This window comes from Alosa pseudoharengus, unplaced genomic scaffold (assembly GCF_046254945.1).
Source record: "Alosa pseudoharengus isolate Yale_2024_CS ecotype anadromous, Long Island Sound unplaced genomic scaffold, YU_APseudo_1.1 YU_APseudo_1.1_scf_1, whole genome shotgun sequence".
Classification (NCBI taxonomy): domain Eukaryota; kingdom Metazoa; phylum Chordata; class Actinopteri; order Clupeiformes; family Clupeidae; genus Alosa; species Alosa pseudoharengus.
Window position 1 is genome coordinate 49,617,676 of NW_027468564.1, and position 20,600 is coordinate 49,638,275.

The window sequence follows — 20,600 nt, forward strand, 5'->3', positions numbered from 1 at the left end:
GCTCTCTTTGTCAATAAAAGCTTACAGTTAGAAGCGTACAGTTTTGTGCAGGGTAGTGTCAAGATAGTACCACGCTAGGAGAAGGTGATTGTTGGTGTGCCTAAGGTTGAGGGGCAACTCTCTCTCTGCACCCTAAGGAAGGCTGTTTTCTTTCATGCACAGAGCAGGACATTTTGATAATTAGCTTTTTACCCACAACTCCCCCCTAATCATTTTTAAAATCATTTCGTTCAAATATATATACACATATATATTTTTTAGCTATATAAGTTGTAGCTTATAAGGACACTGATCAGAATTATGACACGATGGAAGCTTTTGTTTGCATTTTGTTGAATTTGCTATTGGCTTTAACATAGCTTCTCTGCATGTGAACTTTTTTAGCATGCATGCAAGCGTTTCACAGGACAAAATGCCAAGTTGTCCATTCACCAACGGTTCGTGTGTCTGCATGTTCAATGTTCCACGGCCAAAGAGACCCTTGGCCTCATTCACAAGGCAAAACTCACACTGGCCCCACACACCCCACCCACCGCTCCTATGGTGGCCCATGATGGACAAAAGATTCGAACCACCTCCGCTGCAGGAGGTTCCTGTGCAGTGCCTCTAGTCTAGATGAAGCTCCACTTGGCCAGGATAATACAGACATGAGGTCCTGCTCAAAACCAGATGCAGTGTCGTGGCCTCCTTAGATGCTTTGCACAATAGAAGCCCCTCCAACAAAGCATCAAAGTGGCACGACACACCACACCAACATCGCCACCAACAGTGCCATCGCTACCACCATCACCACCACCATCATCATCAACCTCATCATCTTCGTCACCACCATGCCAGTTCTGACAGGCAGTAGATAACCCACAGCTTGCTCCTCATCGCCCCTGCTTTCACACTGGCATCCGCAGCAGCAGCAGCAGCAGCAGCACTGACCTAACATGCTCTGCTCTCCACCTCAGTACTGCCAAGTTTAATGTCGGCCCACTGGGCCTGGGGTTTGGGTGGAGGGGGCAGCATGTCAGCCCACTGGGCCTGGGGTTTGGGTGGAGGGGGCAGCATGCAGGTGGGGGCTTATGGCTGTAGATGGAGAGTATGTGGGAGGGGGTTGGAAAAAGAGAACAACAGACAGTTTAGGAGGAGCGAGACATTTAGGGATGAGCGAGAGAGAGAGAGAGAGAAAGAAAGAAAAAAGGAAAGAGAGAAAGAAAGAAAGAGAGAAAGAGAGTAGTGGAGGGAGGAAGATAGAGAGGGAGGGAGGGAGGGAGGGAGAGGGGCTGCATCAGGCACTTCCCCATGTGACGGATGAACAGAAGCAGTCAGGCGTGTGAAGGAGCACACGAAGGAAAGAGCCGTCTGGCAGCACACATGTGCTACTGCTGCTGCTGCCTCCCCCACACACACACACACACACACACTCTCTCTCTCTCACACACAAAGTGCTGCACGCACTCACCCCCTCCCATTCCTTTCAGGCCTCGAGAGAGCCATGGCACACCAGAACACAGGTTTCAGATCAACTGCACAATAAGCACCAAACAAATGAAATAATAAAAAACACATACACACACACACACACACACACACACAAAAAGCCACTCTTGACCAAGCCCATAAGCAGGGCTCCTCTTAAGAGAGTGACTGGCATGGAGAGGTATTCAGTGGCACACCAAACCCTCTTTGAAAACACAGCACCTCAACAGCATTTCGCTTTAGTTACAGGGCCAAGTACCAGCCATTTCGCTAAGCGAAGACCAAAAACGGAAAAAATGCAAACTTTTGGAGAAGGGCTTGATAATGCAAAAAAAAAGAGTCTCTTTGCTCTTTTCAAATATTCAAGTAAGTGTCAGCTCTAATGATTTGATTCCATTTTTTTTAAAAATTTGAAGACATTTTAACGACCATCTCATACTCTGCTCCCAACTCTCTGTGCAAACTCAACAGCTGCGAGGACACAATCCATTCAAAAGTACCTTAAAAGCATGAGTCACTATCCATTTTCATTTTGCTGCAGTTGTCCTTAGTAAATTCTGAATTGGCAAGCCATGCACGCACATGACGAATACAAGACATGACAAATAAAACAAGTAAGAAGATGACAAGAATGAAAATGGTCAATTTGTGGTGGGGGGTGGGTTGTTGGGGGCGTGGCTAAGAATACAAAATCAACATCAAAGAATTCGTATTCATGGAGGGGGGGGGGGGGGTCCTAATTATGTGCCAGCACGGAGCAGAATCCACTCTTCCACAGTATATATATACTGTATATGAATCATACATAACTTCCCATACCCATAAACCTCTTGAGTATTTACGGTTGTCACGCTAACGGATGTATACAATCTTACGGCCCTGGAGCGCCAGTGATTCTTGCTGACGTTCCACATGGATACATTCAACATCAGTAACTTCAGTGTTGTCAGAGCTGGATTGTTTTCTGTGGACTTCCCTATCCTGTGGACACACACACACACACACACACACACATATATATATATATAGATTCCTCTCTCCATCTCTCCAAATTGCCACCCCTCACACCACTGGGAATGCATTTAAGATATGAAGTTGAGTGGGGCCCTCAATAGTGCAAGCCCAAAACACACACACACACACACACACCTGTAACTGCCCACAAAAAGGGCTTCTTCCCACAAACTAATGATAGGGCATGACTGTCCGTTTGTAGTACAACTGGACCATACCATCTTTTCGTAACTGTTTTTTTTTTTTTTAACACTGCCCTCATCACTGTGGTTCCCCAAAGCGTTCCCTACCTCCCTTGCTCTCTCCGTCTTATACAAAAGGATTGTTAAACCCTTGAGGATGATGCCCCACCAGCCCGAAAAATAGAAAAAGCCAGGAGAGAAAAGGAGGGAAGGAAAAAAAAAAAAAAACTGTAAAATGTGCAAGAGAACAAAAAAATATAGAGCAAACACAAAAACGGAGACAACAAACCAAATAAAAACCAAAAAAAAGAGAAAAAAGCTAAAACAGGAGGCACGCCACTATAGAACCACCAACTTCCTCTCTCCTCCCCCCATTCTCTTTCCAACACCCCTCCCTTCATCCCTCCATCCCTCCCTCCCTCCCTCAGAACAGCGTGCCCGCGTCCCCCGCCTCGCCTTGCAGTGCGTCGGCCGAGGACGGTCCCGGCTCGGCTCCCTCCAGCGCGGCGGCGGCGGCCGCTTCCAGGCCGTGCTCGGCGGCCAGGGCGTCGGCCTCCAGCTTGAGGCCCTCGGGCAGGAAGCTGGCGTAGGCCTCGCTGTCCGCCATCAGCAGCTTCAGCTTGGGGATCCAGCTCTTGCGCACCACGCGGCGCGCGTTGGTGCACATGTCCGCCGCGATGGCATTCATCTCGCTCTCCTTGAAGGTGGGCGCAAAGTTCTGGCAGTAGACTGCAACAAGTGAGGCGTGGAGGACAGAGAGGGATGGAGGGAGAGAGGGATGGAGGAGAGAGTGGGGAGGAGGAGAGGAGGGATGGAGGAGAGGAGGGATGAAGGAGAGGAGGGATAGAGGGAGGAGAGAGCGGAGAAGAGAGGGAGGGATGGAGAAGAGGAGGGGATGGGGGAGGGAGGAGAGAGCAGGGAGGATGAAGAAGAACAGGAAAAGTAGAGGAAAGGTTAGAAGGAAGAGGAAAGACAAACATTAGTCTAATTCTGAGATCCTGAGCATGATGTTGACAGTATTTTGAACTGTACCGCAGAGCGGTACAAAATATGACCGCCGCCCAGTCCAGCACATTTTTTTCACAAAAATAAATCACGCTGAAAGGCCTATATGATTCTAACTGTCTCACTAAATTGCATTATCCACACTCAATTCTCACTGGTATCTGCTAGACAACAAGTACCAAAACATGATTAGTTCATAGATTTCACATGTAAAATTAATTTTATACAACCCCACCCCCATCTTGCCTGTTCATAATTCTGAGAAATTCTTGAATTGTGTGCATGTGTGCGTGTTTATGTGTGTGGGTGTGTGGGTGTGTGTGTGTGTGTGTGTGTGTGTGTGTGTGTGTGTGTGTGTGTGTGTGTGCGTGCTTGCCTGCGTATGTGTGTTTGTGCATGTGCATGTATGCGTACATATGTCTACTGTGTGAGTATGTGTCATACGTATGATTACTGTGAATGTATGTGTGTGCGTGTGTATCTGTTTATGCACATGTGTGCACATGGAATGGGTTAACATGACCCCTGGAGGCAAACATACAGAAAAAATTGGTCATCCTAGGCCCTACGGTTCTCAAGATATTTACAGAAAACTGTGTCTGCCCTACCCTCCTTTCGGGGGGTCCAGTACAGCGGTGTTAGTGGTGTACGGCAGAGACTTTCTAATGTGGAGACACAGCACTCAAAAAATACTCCATAGAAATGCATGGGGCTAGTTTGTCACGCCAATATGGCCGTTGTCTACACATATCCCACCCCTTCCTCGGCAAAACGTCGACATGTGAATACATTGAGCCAATCATATGGTGTGTTGTGAAGACATCGTGCCAATCATGTGTTGTGATCTCGCCGCTGGAGCAAGATTGGTGTCGTGAAGCCTAGCGCACGCGCAGTTCGACTGTGCCCGATGAGTGCCCATAAAACGTTGGTATATGGCCGCCGAGTGGAGGGACTTGCCTAAAAGGACTTTGTGTACGGTCACTAAATGTACACTTAAATTATTTTATTGTAAGGCCCCCCTATGAACGAAAGTTCACAAAACTTGGCATGCATTCGGAGGGTGTCATAATGATCCTACACTTTCAATTTCGTGCAGTTTTGACCATGTCAGCCAGAGATATTGTGATGAAAACACCTAATTTTTTGCTTTTTAATTTTTAACTAGGTGGCGCTATACATGAAATAAGTGGTAATGGGATGGGTTGACATGCCCCCTTAAGACCAACATACAAAAAAAGGTGGACCTCCTAGGCCCTACGGTTCTCGAGATATTCACAGAAAACTGTCTCCGGCCACCTACAGGCCAGTTGGTGTATAGTAACAAATTAATTTATTGTGTGGCCCCCCATGAACGGAATTCCACGAAACTTGGCGTGCATTCAGAGGGTGTCATAATGATCCTACACTTCCAATTTCGTGCAGTTTTGAATATGTTAGGTCACAGATACTAGGTGGCGCTATACATGAAATGAGTGGTTATAGAATGGGTTGACATGAGATCAACATACAAAAAAAAAAAATGGTCCTCCTAAACCTTACGGTTCTCGAGATATTCACAGAAAACTGTGTCTGCCCTACCCTCCTTTCGGGGGGTGCAGTCCAGCGGGGGGGCTACAGATCAAAACAAAAAACAGGGTTCCATGCTATCCATATGGGGTTACATGCCCACCAAGTTTCGTCTACCCCGGTCTTTCAGTGTCCCGGGAATCCTTGACGTAAATTTGGACATGCGAAAGAAAAAAAAAAAAGAATCTGACCTATATGACCGCCACTTCACTTCATTAATATATTTTTCACAACCGTGGAATATAAGGGGAGTCTGAAGGGGTTAAGGAAGTTTTGTAAAATACATATGGAAAATGTTTGCCATATATGTAAAACTAATGGCGGTTTTCAGATAATATATACACAGTAAAAAAAGTAGGATTGTCTGCCAAGGTTTGCAGTAAGCTTTACCACACTGCAGGCGGTTAAAGGCCTACATACATGGCCGGTGACGCAACAACAATTTATGGCAGGCGAACGTGAAAACTGAATAGAATCTATTGAAGTGAATAGGACAACGCACATGGCAAGTGGAACGACGGAGCGACCGTCTCCGTCGCATCGCTGTAATCGGGCCCTTTCTGTTTTTCAGGGGGATTTTGATACGTCATAATAGAAAACAGCTGCCTGGTCAGTGTATCTCCACTGAATCGATGGGTGATCGCGTTGCCAGTAGTGTGTGTAATAAAGCGATTAACAGAATTCCACTGTCGCATTCAACTGTCGCATCGCCAGCCGTGTGTGACCGTCTTAAAGCTTGCACAATCATACTAGATTGTAGATAAAGCATCATGAAACTGTATTATGTATTGGTACACATCATCTTACACCATAGAGCTTTAACTGATAATGGTTCTTTGCCAAGAATAAAAAATATGGTGTAAGGCCAAATCTGCCTGTTGAATGAACTGGTTGAATGTCTATGTAAATAGAAATTATGACTCGTTACTACATATTAGTTCCTTTGGCCAAGTATGTTTGCAGCAAATATTAAGTAAAATACTAAAAGTCACAAAATTAATGTGCTCCTACTGCCTCCCTGCTAATGTCTCTTAAGGGGAGATGGACTGCTGCTGCCAGCATTGACATCGAACTGTAATAAGATGACAAAAACAGGCTAATAATGTACCCCAAGACGTTTGCACCGGAGAGGAGCGGAATAAATTGGAGCCCACGCAGCTCTGCAGGGCACGATTAATTCCACGACCAAGGCTTAGTTAGTACGGTACAGCAAATCCATAATTTAGCGGCAACGGGGCACAATATTCTGCAGACAGCATAAGGCGAGATGAGAAATGGCCACTCCGTGCCAAACAGCCCATTCAAATTCCAAACGGGCTCCGTGTCCACATTAAGCACGGGCCGAGGTGTCAATACCCCACGAGGGAGCCCTTCATCACTCCCTAAGAACTGTTTAGTCAACCTCTTTTAATTCAAAGCCACTTTACATGGCGCGATAAAAAACACACACAAAGAAAGCATACAATGTGGCCGTTTATGATCCGGCGAGCGGAACTTAAACTTGTGACCTTGGCGTGGCAGCGCCATCCACAGTGGCAGTGTCGGGTGGAGGCGGTGGAGCGCGGGCTTAGCCTAGCGGTGGCTGCCGTGCGACTGGGACGTGACCTGAGAGGGGCAGATACTCACACTTGACTGCATGAAGCACTCGACTGTCCAGAGGCTTGCGGCTGGGGTCGTTGGTGGAGGAGCGGATGCCAGTCCCACAGCTGTTGGCCAGGGTGCTCCTGTGGGAGAAGAAATGGACACACACACACACACACACACACACACACCACACACACCACACACACCACACACACCACACACACCAAGAGAGAATGAGAGACACTGTGATTTAGGCTGACTATCAACCTTAGAATAACAAGTAGTAAACATTTTCATAAGTTAATTATAATGTTTTTTTTTGTAAAGTATTTTTGTCTTTTTGATTTTCTATGTAGAAAGCAGATTTAAAAAAGATCAACATCAAAGGCTAAGAAGCCTTCCTTTGTATCCAATCAAATCTGCGCTTATCCTCCAGACTCACATCTTCTTGGGTATCTGTTCTTACCTTCTAGGAATGCACGATGAGGAAAATCTTTAATTGCAATTTTGGTAACACTTTACTTGACAGTATCAACATAAGAGTGACATGACACTGTCATGAACATATGACACTGTCATGACACATTAACTCTACCCCTAACCCTAATCCTAACCTCTAACTCTAACCCTTACCCTAAACCTAACTTGTTATGACAAAAACCGAATGTCGCTTAATAACAGAAGCATTATGTCATAAACGTTTATGACTTGTTTGACACATTCATGACAGTGTCATGTCACTCATGTCGATACTGTCAAGTAAAGAGTAACCGCAATTATTCTGACAGACATTGCGATTCCAAATGCGATTTGATTTTTTAATTGATTTAGTTCAATATGCCAAATGTCTCTTTAATTTGTGCCACCGCTGATTGGTGAACACGCCCAGTGCACAAGAAGCACATCAACCCCGACTGACTGTGAAGCTCATCAATAAGAATTTCTGTGCCCCTCATGCTCTACACACACCCACCAACCAGAAGTGCCGTAATCAGTGAGGATAAAATCAATATAAAAGTCAGAAATGTGACAAAATTAACGTGCACGTTAATTGCACGATTATTTGTAGCTTTTGTCATTGGGTAATTGCGTTGGTTCATATTGTGATTACGATTGCGATAATTGTGCAGCCCTACCTTTTGCCAGTACAAACTTCTCTCAACCCATTTATCCCTGCAATGATGATTCATTTGTTCACTTAGTTGTAAATGTTTTACAATGTATTCAAGACAGTCAATACCAAATACTGGGGAGGGTGAATCAGGTTGAATCAAGACTGAATCAGCTCTGAGCAATTCAAGGCCAGTGTCTGTCCATCTTAAGACAAGACTGCACACACTCAGTCCGGCATGCTCTCATTACAAACGTTGGGAACACCTTACTTGAAGGTATCTACATAAGAGTGACATGACAGTGTCATAACTCTAACACTAACCCTGACCCCAAATTGTCATAACAAAAACCAAATGACACTAACCCTAACTTGTCATGACAAAAACCAAATTACATTTGACAGAAGCAAGTGACAGAAGCGTTAGGTCATAAACGTTTATGACTTATTTATAATGTTTATGACACGTTCATGACAGTGTCATGTGGGTTTAGTGTCTAACTCAAGGACACTTTGACTGGTCTCGAACCAGCAACCTGCCTGTTGCCTCTACCCGCCCACACGCACACTCACTCAATGCTTATACAGACACTTTTCTGCTCACTCATCGACAAACATTCCCCTGCTAAAGAAGGGATCTAATATTATGGGATCTAATAAGGGATCTAATATTATGGGATCTAATAAGGAATCTAATATTATGGGATCTAATAAGGGATCTAATAAGGGATCTAATATTATGGGATCTAATAAGAGATCTAATGTTATGGGATCTAATAAGGGATCTAATGTTATGGGATCTAATATGGGATCTAATATTATGGGATCTGATAATAAATATTTATTCATATACAGATACTTTTATCCCCAAACATACACGCACACGCCGAGGAAGGAAACCCAATATGTACCCCTTTACATGTGTACAGTTAACATTACATTACATTTTTTATCCCCAAATATACACATGTATACCTTAACACATACCATCTACACACACGCGCACACACACACACACACACACACACTACCTGTCAAAGAAGGAGGCGAGCAGGCGGCGCAGCAGCACTTTGTGGCGCGTGCCTGCGCTGACGTGGCAGTTCATGAGCTGGGCGCGGGAGATGAACACGCTAGTGCCCGACACCAGCTCCAACTTCTCCGCCGGGTCGCCCTCCTCGTACAGCTTGGGGTGGCAGCGGTTGCCAATCTGGGCGATGAGCTCGGCGGGCAGCGACGCCAGCTCCTGCCGCACACGCACACGACCCCGCGTGTCCGGGGTCAGGTGCTCAGGCAGGGCGTCCACGCGCTCGTTTGCTACTGGGGCCAAGCACAGACACAGACACACACACACACAGACACACACACAGAAAGACAGACAGTCAGACAAGGGGACAAGATTAAAACATAAGACACACAAAGAAGGTATGATTAGATTATCGGCTGCTACAAGGTATCAGGAATATATTATCTATCTGTCTGTCTGTTCCATTTATCCATGTAGACAAATATATCAAAGTCTAGGACATAGCTGCATTTTAGACAAAGAAACTGAGTAAACAATTGTATTGAAAGGTCTAGTTTTACTGCTAGTTATGCCCTCTTGGAAATCGAAAGTGAACTGAGAGTGTCCAGACCAGTTATGTTTTAAGAATTGTTTTGGCTACAAGCAAGGTGCTTCAGAGGCTGAATTGTTTTCTTTCAGCTCAGAAGCATCTTACTGCTGAAGGACCTTTGTCTGACACATTCTGCTTTTTGGGGAACCCTTTTGTGCAGCTACCTTTACCTTATCTCCACAGACTCACATAGCCATGCAAAGAACACAGACAGGTCTAGTGTTCAAGCTTATTAAAGGACTATTGGGGTCACCTCCAGAATCCCATCAATTCCCCACCCAGTTGGATATCCCCCCCCCCCCCACCCCTCTCTCTCTATCTCTCTCCCCTCTCTCTCTCTCTCTCTCTCTCTCTCTCTCTCTCTCTCTCTCGTGTACCCGGAGGCTTTGTGCGGGTACGCTGGTTTGCATTACAAGCTTTCAATTAGCACAACCGACTCAGTGCCACCCCCCCACACCGCTCGGCTCGGCTTTAATCAGTCAATTAAGTGTTGAGAGGCAGTAAACACCATTCTTCCCTCTGACCCCCTCCAGCATACACTTTCTTCTCCTTTTCTCCTCCTTCCATCTCTCCAGATGTCTTTTTGTCGGCTGTGGTGTGTCTGTGTCTCTGTCTCGTCTCGTCCTAACACCCTGAATCCTTGACGATTTTACGATCTTTTTGACTCAGGTACGGAAGTAAGGCTGAACAATGAATCGATTTCTAATCATAATTGTCATTTGAACTGATGCAGTGTCCAATATTAGCACAATATTATGATACAGCCGTGCAAATTATGACTATATCTAGTTCAATTTAATGAGGGCCTTCGTCTACTCTAATAACTCCACTGTATGGTGCAGGGTCTGTGGCGCAGTGGAAATTGGAAAAGAAGTCAGGGTCTAGAATTACTTAATACCACACCAACCTGACTGCAGGGAACAACCTGACTGTAAGGCTGAACAATGAATCGATTTCTAATCAAAATTGTCATTTGAACTGATGCAGTGAGCTAGTCGCAAAGGCTGCGATTAATCGTGCTGATCGCAACTCTGTCCCCAATGGTTAATCAATGATTTTTTATATTCATGTCATCCTCCTTGTGTGACAGACGGTGAAACTCACCTCACAGAGCTACTGTGCTTCTCATGCGCACTAGGCATGCTCACCAATCAAAAGTAGCCCGACTCATATTGCAATATCTGCCCGAAATTTCCCCCAATCTCGCAGCCCGTACAAGGCCATATGAGGCTCGTCCACTGATCGCAGCAGGCGCTGGAGAGACTTGTCAGTCCAGCCAGTCACTATCTATGTTTACTCCCTCAATCTATCTTATCTCAATAGCTTCCTTTCACTTTGTATGAAAACACAAAAGACCCCAGGAGGGCTTACTTATAATTCCCCATGCTACACAGTCATATCAATCACTCACCAGGCACCTTCCTGCTTTCTTCCTCTCTCTCTCTCTCTCTCTGCTCTTGTTTCTCCTTCACCCACACTCATCCTCTCCATCTCAATGACTACTACAGCTCACTCCACTCCTCCATCTTTTTTTCCTCTCCCCCCCCCCCCCCGCACCTCTCATATCACTACTCCCACTTCTACCCCACTCCTTTTCTCCTCACCTCAAACCAGCTGCCCCCAACTGCCCCGCGCCCTCACCATCAAATTACCCCCATCCCCAACCCACCCACACACATCTTCTCCTCCTCCTCCTCCTCCGTGTCGCTCACTCACCCTCTCTCTCTCTCCACCCCTCCATCCATCCCCTGAGCTCTTCCCCGGCGGCGCCCACGTTCAGCATGCTGTACATGGTGTACATGTTGCAGATCTGCCGGTACTGCTCCTCGGCGTCGTCCGTCATCTCCTCCTCCTCTTCCTCGTCGTGGTAGGAGATGGGCGAGTCGCTGGTGTAGATGCTGAGCGCGCCCGGGCTGGTGCCCTCCGACGGGTGACCGCTGCTGCTGCTGTTGTTGTTGTTGTTGTTGTTGCTGTTGGAGCCGCTGTTGTTGTTGCTGCTGTTGTTGTTGGTGGTGATGGCAGCGGCGGCAGCACCACCTCCGAGGCCGAGGATGCCCACTACGCTCTGGCCGGAGGCTCCTCCGGTTCCCAGTCCCCCGCCACTGCCGCCCCTGGACGACGCCGACTCCTGGGAGAAGCGGGCGGCCTTCCTCATCCCCGCGGCCCCTCCTCCGCCCGAACCCCCGCCGCCGTCCCGGCTGCTCCCCTCCCAAAGCCGCTTGGCCACCGGGGTGCAGACCACTGAGTAGGCATTGGGCTCCTGCTGCTGCTGCTGCTGTTGTTGTGGTGGAGGTGCTTGTTGTTGTTGTTGATGTTGATGATGATGATGATGATGATGTTGAGGCTGCTGTTGCTGGGTCTGAGGTTGAGGTTGAGGTTGAGGTTGAGGTTGAGGCTGCTCCGTCTTCACCCGGCTCACCAGCGGTAACGGCGTGAGGCACGAGGCTGGCCGCGCCGTGGCTCCCGCCCCAGTGACGGGGCTCTGCGGCTCGGACGGCGGGGTCTCCTCGGCGTGCAGGCCCTGCGAGTCGCAGCTGGGCGAGCTGACCTTCAGGAAGAACTCGGTGCCCTTCTCCATGATCTGCTGGATCTGCAGGAAGCCCGCCGTGTACATGAGCAGGAACTGGTCGCCCACGTTCATGCTCAGGCGGCCCGTGTAGCAGAAGGACAGGATCTGCTGGAAGCTCTGCGGCTGGACCGCGGGCGGCAGCTCCACCACCACGCCACCGCCGCCTTTGGTGCCGCCGCCGCCACTGTCCGCCCCGCTGGCGTTGAACAGGTCGCGGAAGTAGGAGCTGCTGGCGGCCAGCACGGCCCGGTGCGCCTTGAAGGCGTGGCCCTTGACCACCACCGACACGTCACAGTAGAGCCCCTGCAGACGCTGCTCGTTCAGACACTCGAGGACGTTGTTGCCGAAGTTGGGGATGGCCATCTGCAGCGTCTGAGCCATAGCCCACAAACTACAGGGTCTGGGAATGGGGGGCAAGAGAGGTTGTATTACAATTTCAGGTTAAAAGTTCATTGATTTATATTGCAATGAACAGTGTCTCAAAAGTGCTTTACAGAACATTGTTTCAGTGTACTATGTGATGAGAGTTCATAGTTTGCCGATGATTCACTGAAGGCCATCCCTATGAAACTGAAGGATGTGCCTGCCAGTCTTTCCTCAAGGGCCCACCTCTAACTCCTGCATTTCCCAAGCACTTTAAATTCCCCTTTTAAGCCCTGCCTTGTGCAGGCTTTGGGATCGACCATAAGTGGTGTGTCCTGTATGTCTGGCTAAAGAGGACAGTGCAGAAACAAAGATAAAATCCTCCTGGGGCAAGCACCTCACTCTAAAACGAGGCTCCTTCATTCCATTCCTGGCCTGTGAGAAAGCCCACATTGTGTATTTGCCTTCTCCATATGCTCCAACACCAACACACTTGGGAGACAGAGCATGGGTTTTCATATTAGTTTCTGAGAAGTCAAATAGCCAGTATTAGCCAACTGAAATGGTGTTCATGAAGTCAAAAGTGAGTGTTCTTGAGAAGCTAGATTTTACAAATAAAGGTAGCCTAACTGAAGACTACAAAAGCCTGTGCTAGAAGTGGGAACACACACAGATACAGTACAGTGATACTCTCTGGCAGCTCACTGAAGATTTATCTCCTGTATAAATACTACATTAGATGAGCCCTTTACCTTGGCACAGGTCGAAAATGTAAGCTCTTGCTGCTGTGCGAGTGAATGTCATCTTAAGCCATTGCCAGCCCATTCAACTGAGTGAATGTGGGTGGCAGAAAAATGTAACAGACTAATCAAATAAGTCAGTATACCATCAAATAGGCTAACATGCAGATGCACAACAGGCTGTGAAGAACACCATGAAATGTGTTTTAAATTGAAACATGCACAGTGTTCCCAAGACCTCTAAAGCATGTGGAATTGTTTTTTTTTTTTAGCAATGGTTGGAAGATGTTAAAAGACCTTTGCCAGTTTACTTATAGTGTCAAATGTAGATTTCCATATGCTGAGAAAAGACTGCATGGTAATTTGATCAGATTAAAGACAGCCCACAGATGATCTTGAAAATTATTTTTACTTACAATAGCTGTTACTCTCTCACAAATGGGGTCTTTTTCTCCTTAAATTTGTGACAGCAAGATAACCTTTCAAATAGTTTTTCAAATCAAATCGATACCTTACAGTCAGCTCAGCACAATATTATGATACAGCCGTGCAAATTATGACTATATCTAGTTCAGTAGCCTTCGTCTACTCTAATAACTCCACTGTATGGTGCAGGTTCTGCGGCGCAGAGGAAATTGGAAAAGAAGTCAGGGTCTAGAATAACTTAATACCAAACCAACCTGACTGCAGCGACTCCTAACACACACAACCATAATATCTGGGATACATCAATCACAATGTATCACAGAATCGAATCACAATAGGCTACTTGTATTATTAAATGTAAAGAACTGTAATATTGTATTGTAGCCAAAATATTGTGATAGTATTATATTGTCACCTCAGTGGCAATCAACAAAATATCAATACCTCATTCCACCATTTTAGGGTACATTTTATGAGAGGATGTTCTATTCCTAGTAAGTATTTTTGCATGTGCACACAGTAGACTGGACAACTTAAGAAGAATCCTTGGATGGCCAAGTTTCACTAAGTAGAAAGCACTGCTTCCATGGCTTAGGGCCTCTTTAATTTAACCTGAAAAACTAGCCACAGGATCCATCAGCCTTGCTCCACCCTGAAGTATGTCCCACTCCATGGTATCTAATCAAGATGCAGATCACCATTTCATTTTTGTTCTGGATACTGATGCATCACAAAATAAAATATGCATGGCTTTTACTTTTACAACCAGAACAAAGCAAGCTCTTAAGATGGACAAAATACATTATAATCAACAAAATCTGAGTTCCCCAAAACTTCACGTTTATAAATACAGAAGTTTTCAGCCAAAAATAGCCCACGGTCAGAGCGCAGCCCAGTCGCGCGCGCAAGATGAGACTGGCAACCCAGAAGCCATGTAACCTTTCAACTAAGGCGACCTCGGGGTCAGCCAAGTTCAGACAACAGTTTCCTCCACTGACCTCGGCGCCGCAAACCGGAAACTAAGGGTTCAATGTCACATCTCCTATGGAGATCATTCACTGCGAAGCCTCTTAGCGACATTTGTAGGCAGTCGAACAGTTTCTCAGAGGGACGTTTTAGGCTATGTAACCCAGCTCATCCATAGCCATGCCGAAATCGAATGTTGTCGATCAAAAAGTCACAAACCACGACCATGCGTTCAGTTTAAAGTTAAACGATGTGAAAAAATATATTTTATAACACTGAGCGACTTTCTGTCACATGATTGATCTAAAATGTAGCCACTTGCTATCGGACAGGTAGCGCGTAAAATAAATTAAATTTAAAAATATATTATCAAGAAATTATATATCTTATGTAGCAATGTCTAATAGGCCTAATGGTGATCGCATGAAGTCGAACACCACGAATGCATTTTAGCCTACGCTCTAAACCACTTTCGCATCCCCATTGTAGCATTGTCCCTTTTCCCCGAGGCGTGATTCATTATTTCGGGTTAACAATAAAACTGTTATCGAACAAAATGATCCCTCACATGAAAGTGTAGTTTCAGGAGGTCTCGACCCGTTCGTGTGAAAGAAGGGCTTGGTAGCTGCAAGTCGGTGTGGGCAGCGGACTATCCGTGCCCCGTCGTGTGCCAGTATCTCTGCCCGTAGGATCGGAGCTCTCAATTGGCACGGGCCGGGGGGCGACGGCAGACAAAAACGATACAGTATCCCCCGATTTCCTCTGCAGATGCGGCTCCTATCGCACATAAACGACACCCACAAGCAGTCTGTCTCAAAAATAGGCGAACAAATAAATTATTAAGGCATCCACATCCGCCGTTCTCGCCCCCTCTATGCCAGTGCAATGCGATGTCGGCTTGAGTTACATCCTACGGCCTACAGACGCGATATTCTGACTGTACTCCAAAAATTTTGGGTTCGCCCAACAACAGTAGCCTAACTGTTAGGCATTCTCCACTCACTCCCAAGATCGGAAATCCCATCGAATTAATAACGTAACTTAACCCATTTCCTACGTTTTGGGCTGCTGTTTTTTGGGGGCGGTTTTGTTTAAATTTGGATTTCCTGTAGCCATTTAATTTATTTTCGTTATATGTATATATAAATAAATAAGGGGAGGGGGTCATCCTTATACTCCATCTTTTCCCGACATCAACAGGTCATCCCGGGACAAATGCAGCAACTCTGGGGGCGAGCCAGACTAAACCAAACCAGCACCGCGGGAGGAAGGGGGGTTATGAGACGCAAGACACCAACTGTACCGCTTGACAGCAACATGCTAATGCATATCATGCATTATTCCCTATCAGACAAGTCACGGTATCCGAATTTCATCAACGCCACATAGTCGTACTGCAGTAGCGTTAACATCACAGGGGGAGAGAAAACTTCTAGAAGAAGTCAACGAGAGTGGAAGATTCATCCCAGAGGCAGCCTGAGGCTACGGCTGTGAAGTCAGTGAAGTGGTTAAAGTTTTGTTGGAGCTGCTCCTACGAGCCCATCCCCCATCTATCGCACACCTTCCCAAAACAATACCCCCCCTCTCCTCCCCCACCACCCGCACCCCCCAAAAAATCACTCCGAACCGATCCCTATTCGACCCAAATAATGAGCCGTTGCGCGGCTGCTCGCCGCTTCAGCCCATTCGAAGCCTCTCTCTGTCCTCTGTGACCCCGATAAACCGATGTGAACCCGGGCAAACTCACCCCCTCACGTTAATCTGTTGGAAAGTGTTTCAATGGAGGAGTCAGAAGCCTTCTCTCCCTCGCTCTCGCTACAGGCAGCCATTCATTGTGAACACAGGCGAGACGCAGAGCGCAGAATTATCGAGAGCAAACACTTTCCCAGGGGCGCTGAGCGCAGAGCCACCGATCGCGCAGACAGACGCGGGTTCAACGATCTCCTGTCTGGAGCACCTCTTATCGTAGGCACGCCGGAATGTGGGTCTCGGTGCGGTGGAATCCCTTCTTGCCCAGCGGTAGATGGGTCCGTGTGTTCACAGCGACAGCGGAAGATACCCGTTCTCCCCTCCCGTATGCTAGCGACAGCAGGCAGCCTGATGCTGTAAAAAGTGGTCTATTTCAGTGCGTCTAGACTTCAGCAGGTGAGCCTCTAGGGGTCTGAGTGGTACGCGCACAGAATGCCAAGTGCAGTCTGCGTCGAGGAACAACGAGAGTTCCTACTTCTTTTTAGCTGTCACTGCATTGTAAGTGTCCCCCATTCTTGCGATTTACCCTCCACTTTTGATTGCAGATCATCCGACCCCATTGTGTTATAACTGCGATGGCGTTTTTAATTTACGAGCGCCCCCTCCAGATTTTATGGCGTCGATTAAGGCTTTATCATCAGCACTTCACGTTATCTTCTGAAGAAAATTGGGTCTAGTTTTTAGAGAATGGTGTTTTCTGGCTTGAAAGACATCCAGGCAAAATTGTAAATTAATTAATGGGCTATTTTTTACTCTTACTTAATTAAGCACAATTAGGCACACTCTTTTCTTTTTCTATGGCTCTGGGCACACTACTGACGCCCCTAATTGAACGTCATGATCATTACGCAACTGACTAATTATTAAATTAAGCTGTTTAAGCCATCGAGCAACATGTTTCTATATTCATATTAAATGCATCTATATTCATATTAAATGCATATTAAAAAATAAATTGCGTTCTAGCCCTACAATATTAATTTAATGTAGGCTACTATTATAAATGGCATATTTCCAAATGCGGGTAACCTCCATTAAATGGCATTTGGCATTGGCAAATTCTCTTAGAAGATTCCACTCTGTATAGGGTGAATGACTCCTTGTCCTACGTACATGTCCTTACATTACACCACATTGCTTTCCATCTATCGGCACTGCGCCGAGCGTGGGTGTCACGTCATTATGAGTTTCGCGTTTTGCTGTGCGGCTCACTTGCCGTAGTTCATGTCCACCTACACATCCATGTGGAGCTAAACGCTACACTTACTTACCGTAATAACACACAGGTGGGACATTGCGGGGATTAAACAGTAGGCCTACCGCTCAAAAATTCCTTGCGTCATTTGCATGTGTATGTGTAAAGATAACTGGAACAACATCTTTGATTAGCGGTAAGTCTTTTGCTTCACACTTTAGCCTAGCCAGTTGCCAGTATTTTAATGCATTGACCTATGTGAAGCAGGCTAGCTAGCCTGGGGTAGCGTGCTAACATGATCTAATGTAAACTCAGTTGCTCACAAGATATTCACAATGCTAAGACATTTCTCAGCTTAAAGAGTTTAACCAGTATGTTGTATGTTAGCATATTACTATACGTTAACTCTCAGACGTATCACAACAACACACAATATGCATTCATTTAGAGAAATGACGACTTGTTGTTTATCAACCAAGGGTACCTGAGACAGCTTTCGGTCAGCTGGAGCTAAAGCTTCTTTGTTGTATGCCTGTCGTAAAAAGATGCCCACACTAAAGGTCGCGTAAACTAATGCATGAATGGGTCTACGAGTGAACCAAGGTGTGTCACACTTTTCCAAACCAGGTTTTCTGCGCAGGACAAGAGCTGGGGGTGCCTTGCATGCTGCCAAAAGTCGCCCAGCTGCTGTGCTTAACCGCGGTGAGGGTTTCCCTTCAGGACTTGAGAAAAGTCTCTTTCAGGGGACTGAGGACTATGGAAGTTTTAAAAACATCTCTGAACATCAACACCTCAGATGGGACAGGGGCACCCGTGGATAGTGTAACGACCACCTCTCCAGCCAATGACAATCAAACTGGCACCTTAGAAGCCGGTCTGTTACCAGGGGAAACAGTGGTGAGGGAGGGCAAGGCAGCTATTTTGTTTCCTAGTGCCAATGAAGTTTTCTACAACCCTGTTCAGGAGTTTAACCGAGACTTGACGTGAGTGACCTCAAACACCTTGAACACCATTGCAAGAATCCTACTTCTGACTTCTGAATTACTCATACTGAATGCTTAAGTTCCTGACTCGGTTCTGTTCCTGTTGCCTGGACTACATTTCCCATCTCTCCCTCCCCTTTGCCTGCAGATGTGCGGTAATCACTGAGTACGCCCGGGAGCAGCTGGCCCAGAAGGGGGTGCGGATTGTAGTACCAGGCGAGAAGGACCGCGTGGTGGTGTGCCTGTCTGAAGACCAACAGTCCTCAGAGAACCAGGAGTCGACAGAGCAGCAGCAGAAGGATGATGAGACGGAGAAGGAGAAGTGCGGGGACAAGACAGAGGAGGAGAGTGTCATCACAGCCTCTGTTGGCCAGCGCTGTGAGGTAAACTCAACACACACCACCTTCCAGAATTCCACATGACTCAGTCTTAATGTCCGCTATTAAAGTCTTTCATTTTTCTTCTGGCTCGTGTGTTGGCATAAGCTTATCACTCTTGCAGTCACATGTTTAACTCAACATCTTTGCTAATCTTGGTTCTGCCTGTTACATTAATTATTTTGTTTTGCGTGTGTGTGTGTGCCTGCTTGCTCCTCTTCCACAGCAAGGCTTGCGTGTGCTGGAGGGCTTGGCGGCGTCGGGTCTGCGGTCAGTGCGCTTTGCGCTGGAGGTTCCGGGCCTCCAGAGCATCACGGCCAACGACTTCTCCGCCAAAGCAGCGGCACTCATCGCCCGCAACGCAGAGCACAACGGTGTGGCTCACCTGGTGCAGGCCAGCCAGAGGGACGCCAGGTCAGAAATCAGAAATGCACACGCTTCCACACAGATGATGCAAACATCAACTTTCTTTCATTCTTCTTTCTTTCACTCTTTCTTTCTTTTCTGTCTGTTTGTGCACACTATTTATACCTTTTGCTTCTTTCTTGTGCTCTCGTATCTCAAGTGAGCACACTCACACTCGTACCTCCTCCGCTCCCTTTCCAGTCTCAACCCCCCCCCTCCACACACACACACACACACACACACACACACACACTTCTCCCCTGAGCCCTGATATTGCTGTTTCCTATGGACCCTTTCAACAAGGTAAACAAAAACAATGCTTGAACATTCTATTTGGGCCCCACTCTACTTCCTCTGCATTAAGATAACATATGGAATGTTAAAAAGGAAGTCTTGTGGGGCCAACTATGATGCTGATAATGAAAATTCCATGAAAGGGTCTATATGGCTCTGTCTGAGTGACTAAATCTCTCATATCAGCATGGTGATGTATGAAGCCAGGGGTAAGAAGCAGCGCTTTGACGTCATTGACCTGGACCCTTATGGGAGTCCCTCCCCCTTCCTGGATGCTGCAGTGCAGGCGGTCAGTGAAGGAGGTAAGTCCTCTCCCATCCAACTCCCCAAGCATTGATGCTGCTATTCCAGCCAATTGGCATGTTGCATTAGGAGCAAAGGAGGGAGCTGTGTTATTTGATTGGCTGTTAAGTTCAAATTTGAGCAACCTTTTCCCAGAGTAACAGACAGTAGTAAAGGACTCAATAGATTACAATAGATTACTGTAATAGTTGTCTGCTCTCCTAATCTGGTCTAACCCCCCCCCCCCTCCTTGTTGCCCTGGACATAGGCCTGCTCTGCATCACCTGCACAGACATGGCCGTCATGGCCGGCAACAGTGGAGAGACATGTTACAGCAAATATACCTCCGTGTCCATCAAGTCCAGGTTCTGTCATGAGATGGTGAGGAAGAACAGAATGTGTGTGTCATGACTGTATTACACTGCCGACAATTTTCCCCCATTTTATTATTTTATTGGGTTTAAAACCATGTGTCATCCAAATGTATAGTTATTTTGTTAATTCCATAACTCTTCTCCTTGTGTGATCTAGTAGTAACCTCAAGGGACAGTAGATTTGGTATTATTGGGTGGATTCATTGATTTGGTTTGATTGATGGATGGATGTGTGTGTGACTCGTCCTCCCTTAGGCATTGCGTATCATCCTGCACAGCCTTGACCAACGGGCGAACGTGTACCAGCGCTACATCGAGCCGCTCCTCAGCGTCAG

At 46.7% G+C, this 20,600-nt stretch overlaps 2 protein-coding genes across 5 annotated transcripts in view; one reads left to right on the forward strand and one right to left on the reverse strand.

Annotated features, from left to right (window-relative positions):
* Nucleotides 1–3,061: 3,061 nt before the first annotated feature.
* Nucleotides 3,062–16,681, reverse strand: nacc1b (nucleus accumbens associated 1, BEN and BTB (POZ) domain containing b). Of its 3 annotated transcripts, none has more exons than XM_076291348.1 (5): nucleotides 16,354–16,681; nucleotides 11,259–12,511; nucleotides 8,961–9,243; nucleotides 6,861–6,958; nucleotides 3,062–3,392 (listed from the first exon to the last, which is right to left on the reverse strand). In XM_076291348.1, the coding sequence occupies exons 2-5, from the start codon at nucleotides 12,490–12,492 to the stop codon at nucleotides 3,088–3,090; spliced, it is 1,920 nt and encodes a 639-aa protein (XP_076147463.1). In that variant the 5' UTR covers nucleotides 12,493–12,511; nucleotides 16,354–16,681; the 3' UTR covers nucleotides 3,062–3,087. The 3 variants fall into 3 exon arrangements, with proteins under 3 accessions (XP_076147463.1, XP_076147452.1, XP_076147459.1); XM_076291337.1 differs by having other exon boundaries at nucleotides 8,961–9,246; XM_076291344.1 differs by lacking the exon at nucleotides 16,354–16,681 and adding an exon at nucleotides 15,175–15,657 and having other exon boundaries at nucleotides 8,961–9,246.
* Nucleotides 16,682–17,586: 905 nt separating this feature from the next.
* trmt1 (tRNA methyltransferase 1) overlaps nucleotides 17,587–20,600 on the forward strand; it is a 9,756-nt gene continuing 6,742 nt past the window's right edge. The window contains exons 1-7 of one of the 2 annotated variants that reach the window (XM_076291370.1): nucleotides 17,587–17,746; nucleotides 18,178–18,533; nucleotides 18,682–18,916; nucleotides 19,137–19,324; nucleotides 19,796–19,911; nucleotides 20,160–20,272; nucleotides 20,521–20,600. The exon at nucleotides 20,521–20,600 is cut by the window's right edge and continues 69 nt beyond it. In XM_076291370.1, the coding sequence (XP_076147485.1) occupies nucleotides 18,214–18,533; nucleotides 18,682–18,916; nucleotides 19,137–19,324; nucleotides 19,796–19,911; nucleotides 20,160–20,272; nucleotides 20,521–20,600 (1,052 nt within the window). In that variant the 5' untranslated portion in view covers nucleotides 17,587–17,746; nucleotides 18,178–18,213. The remainder of the gene's footprint in view (nucleotides 17,747–18,177; nucleotides 18,534–18,681; nucleotides 18,917–19,136; nucleotides 19,325–19,795; nucleotides 19,912–20,159; nucleotides 20,273–20,520) is intronic. The other variant, XM_076291373.1, reaches the window with a different exon arrangement.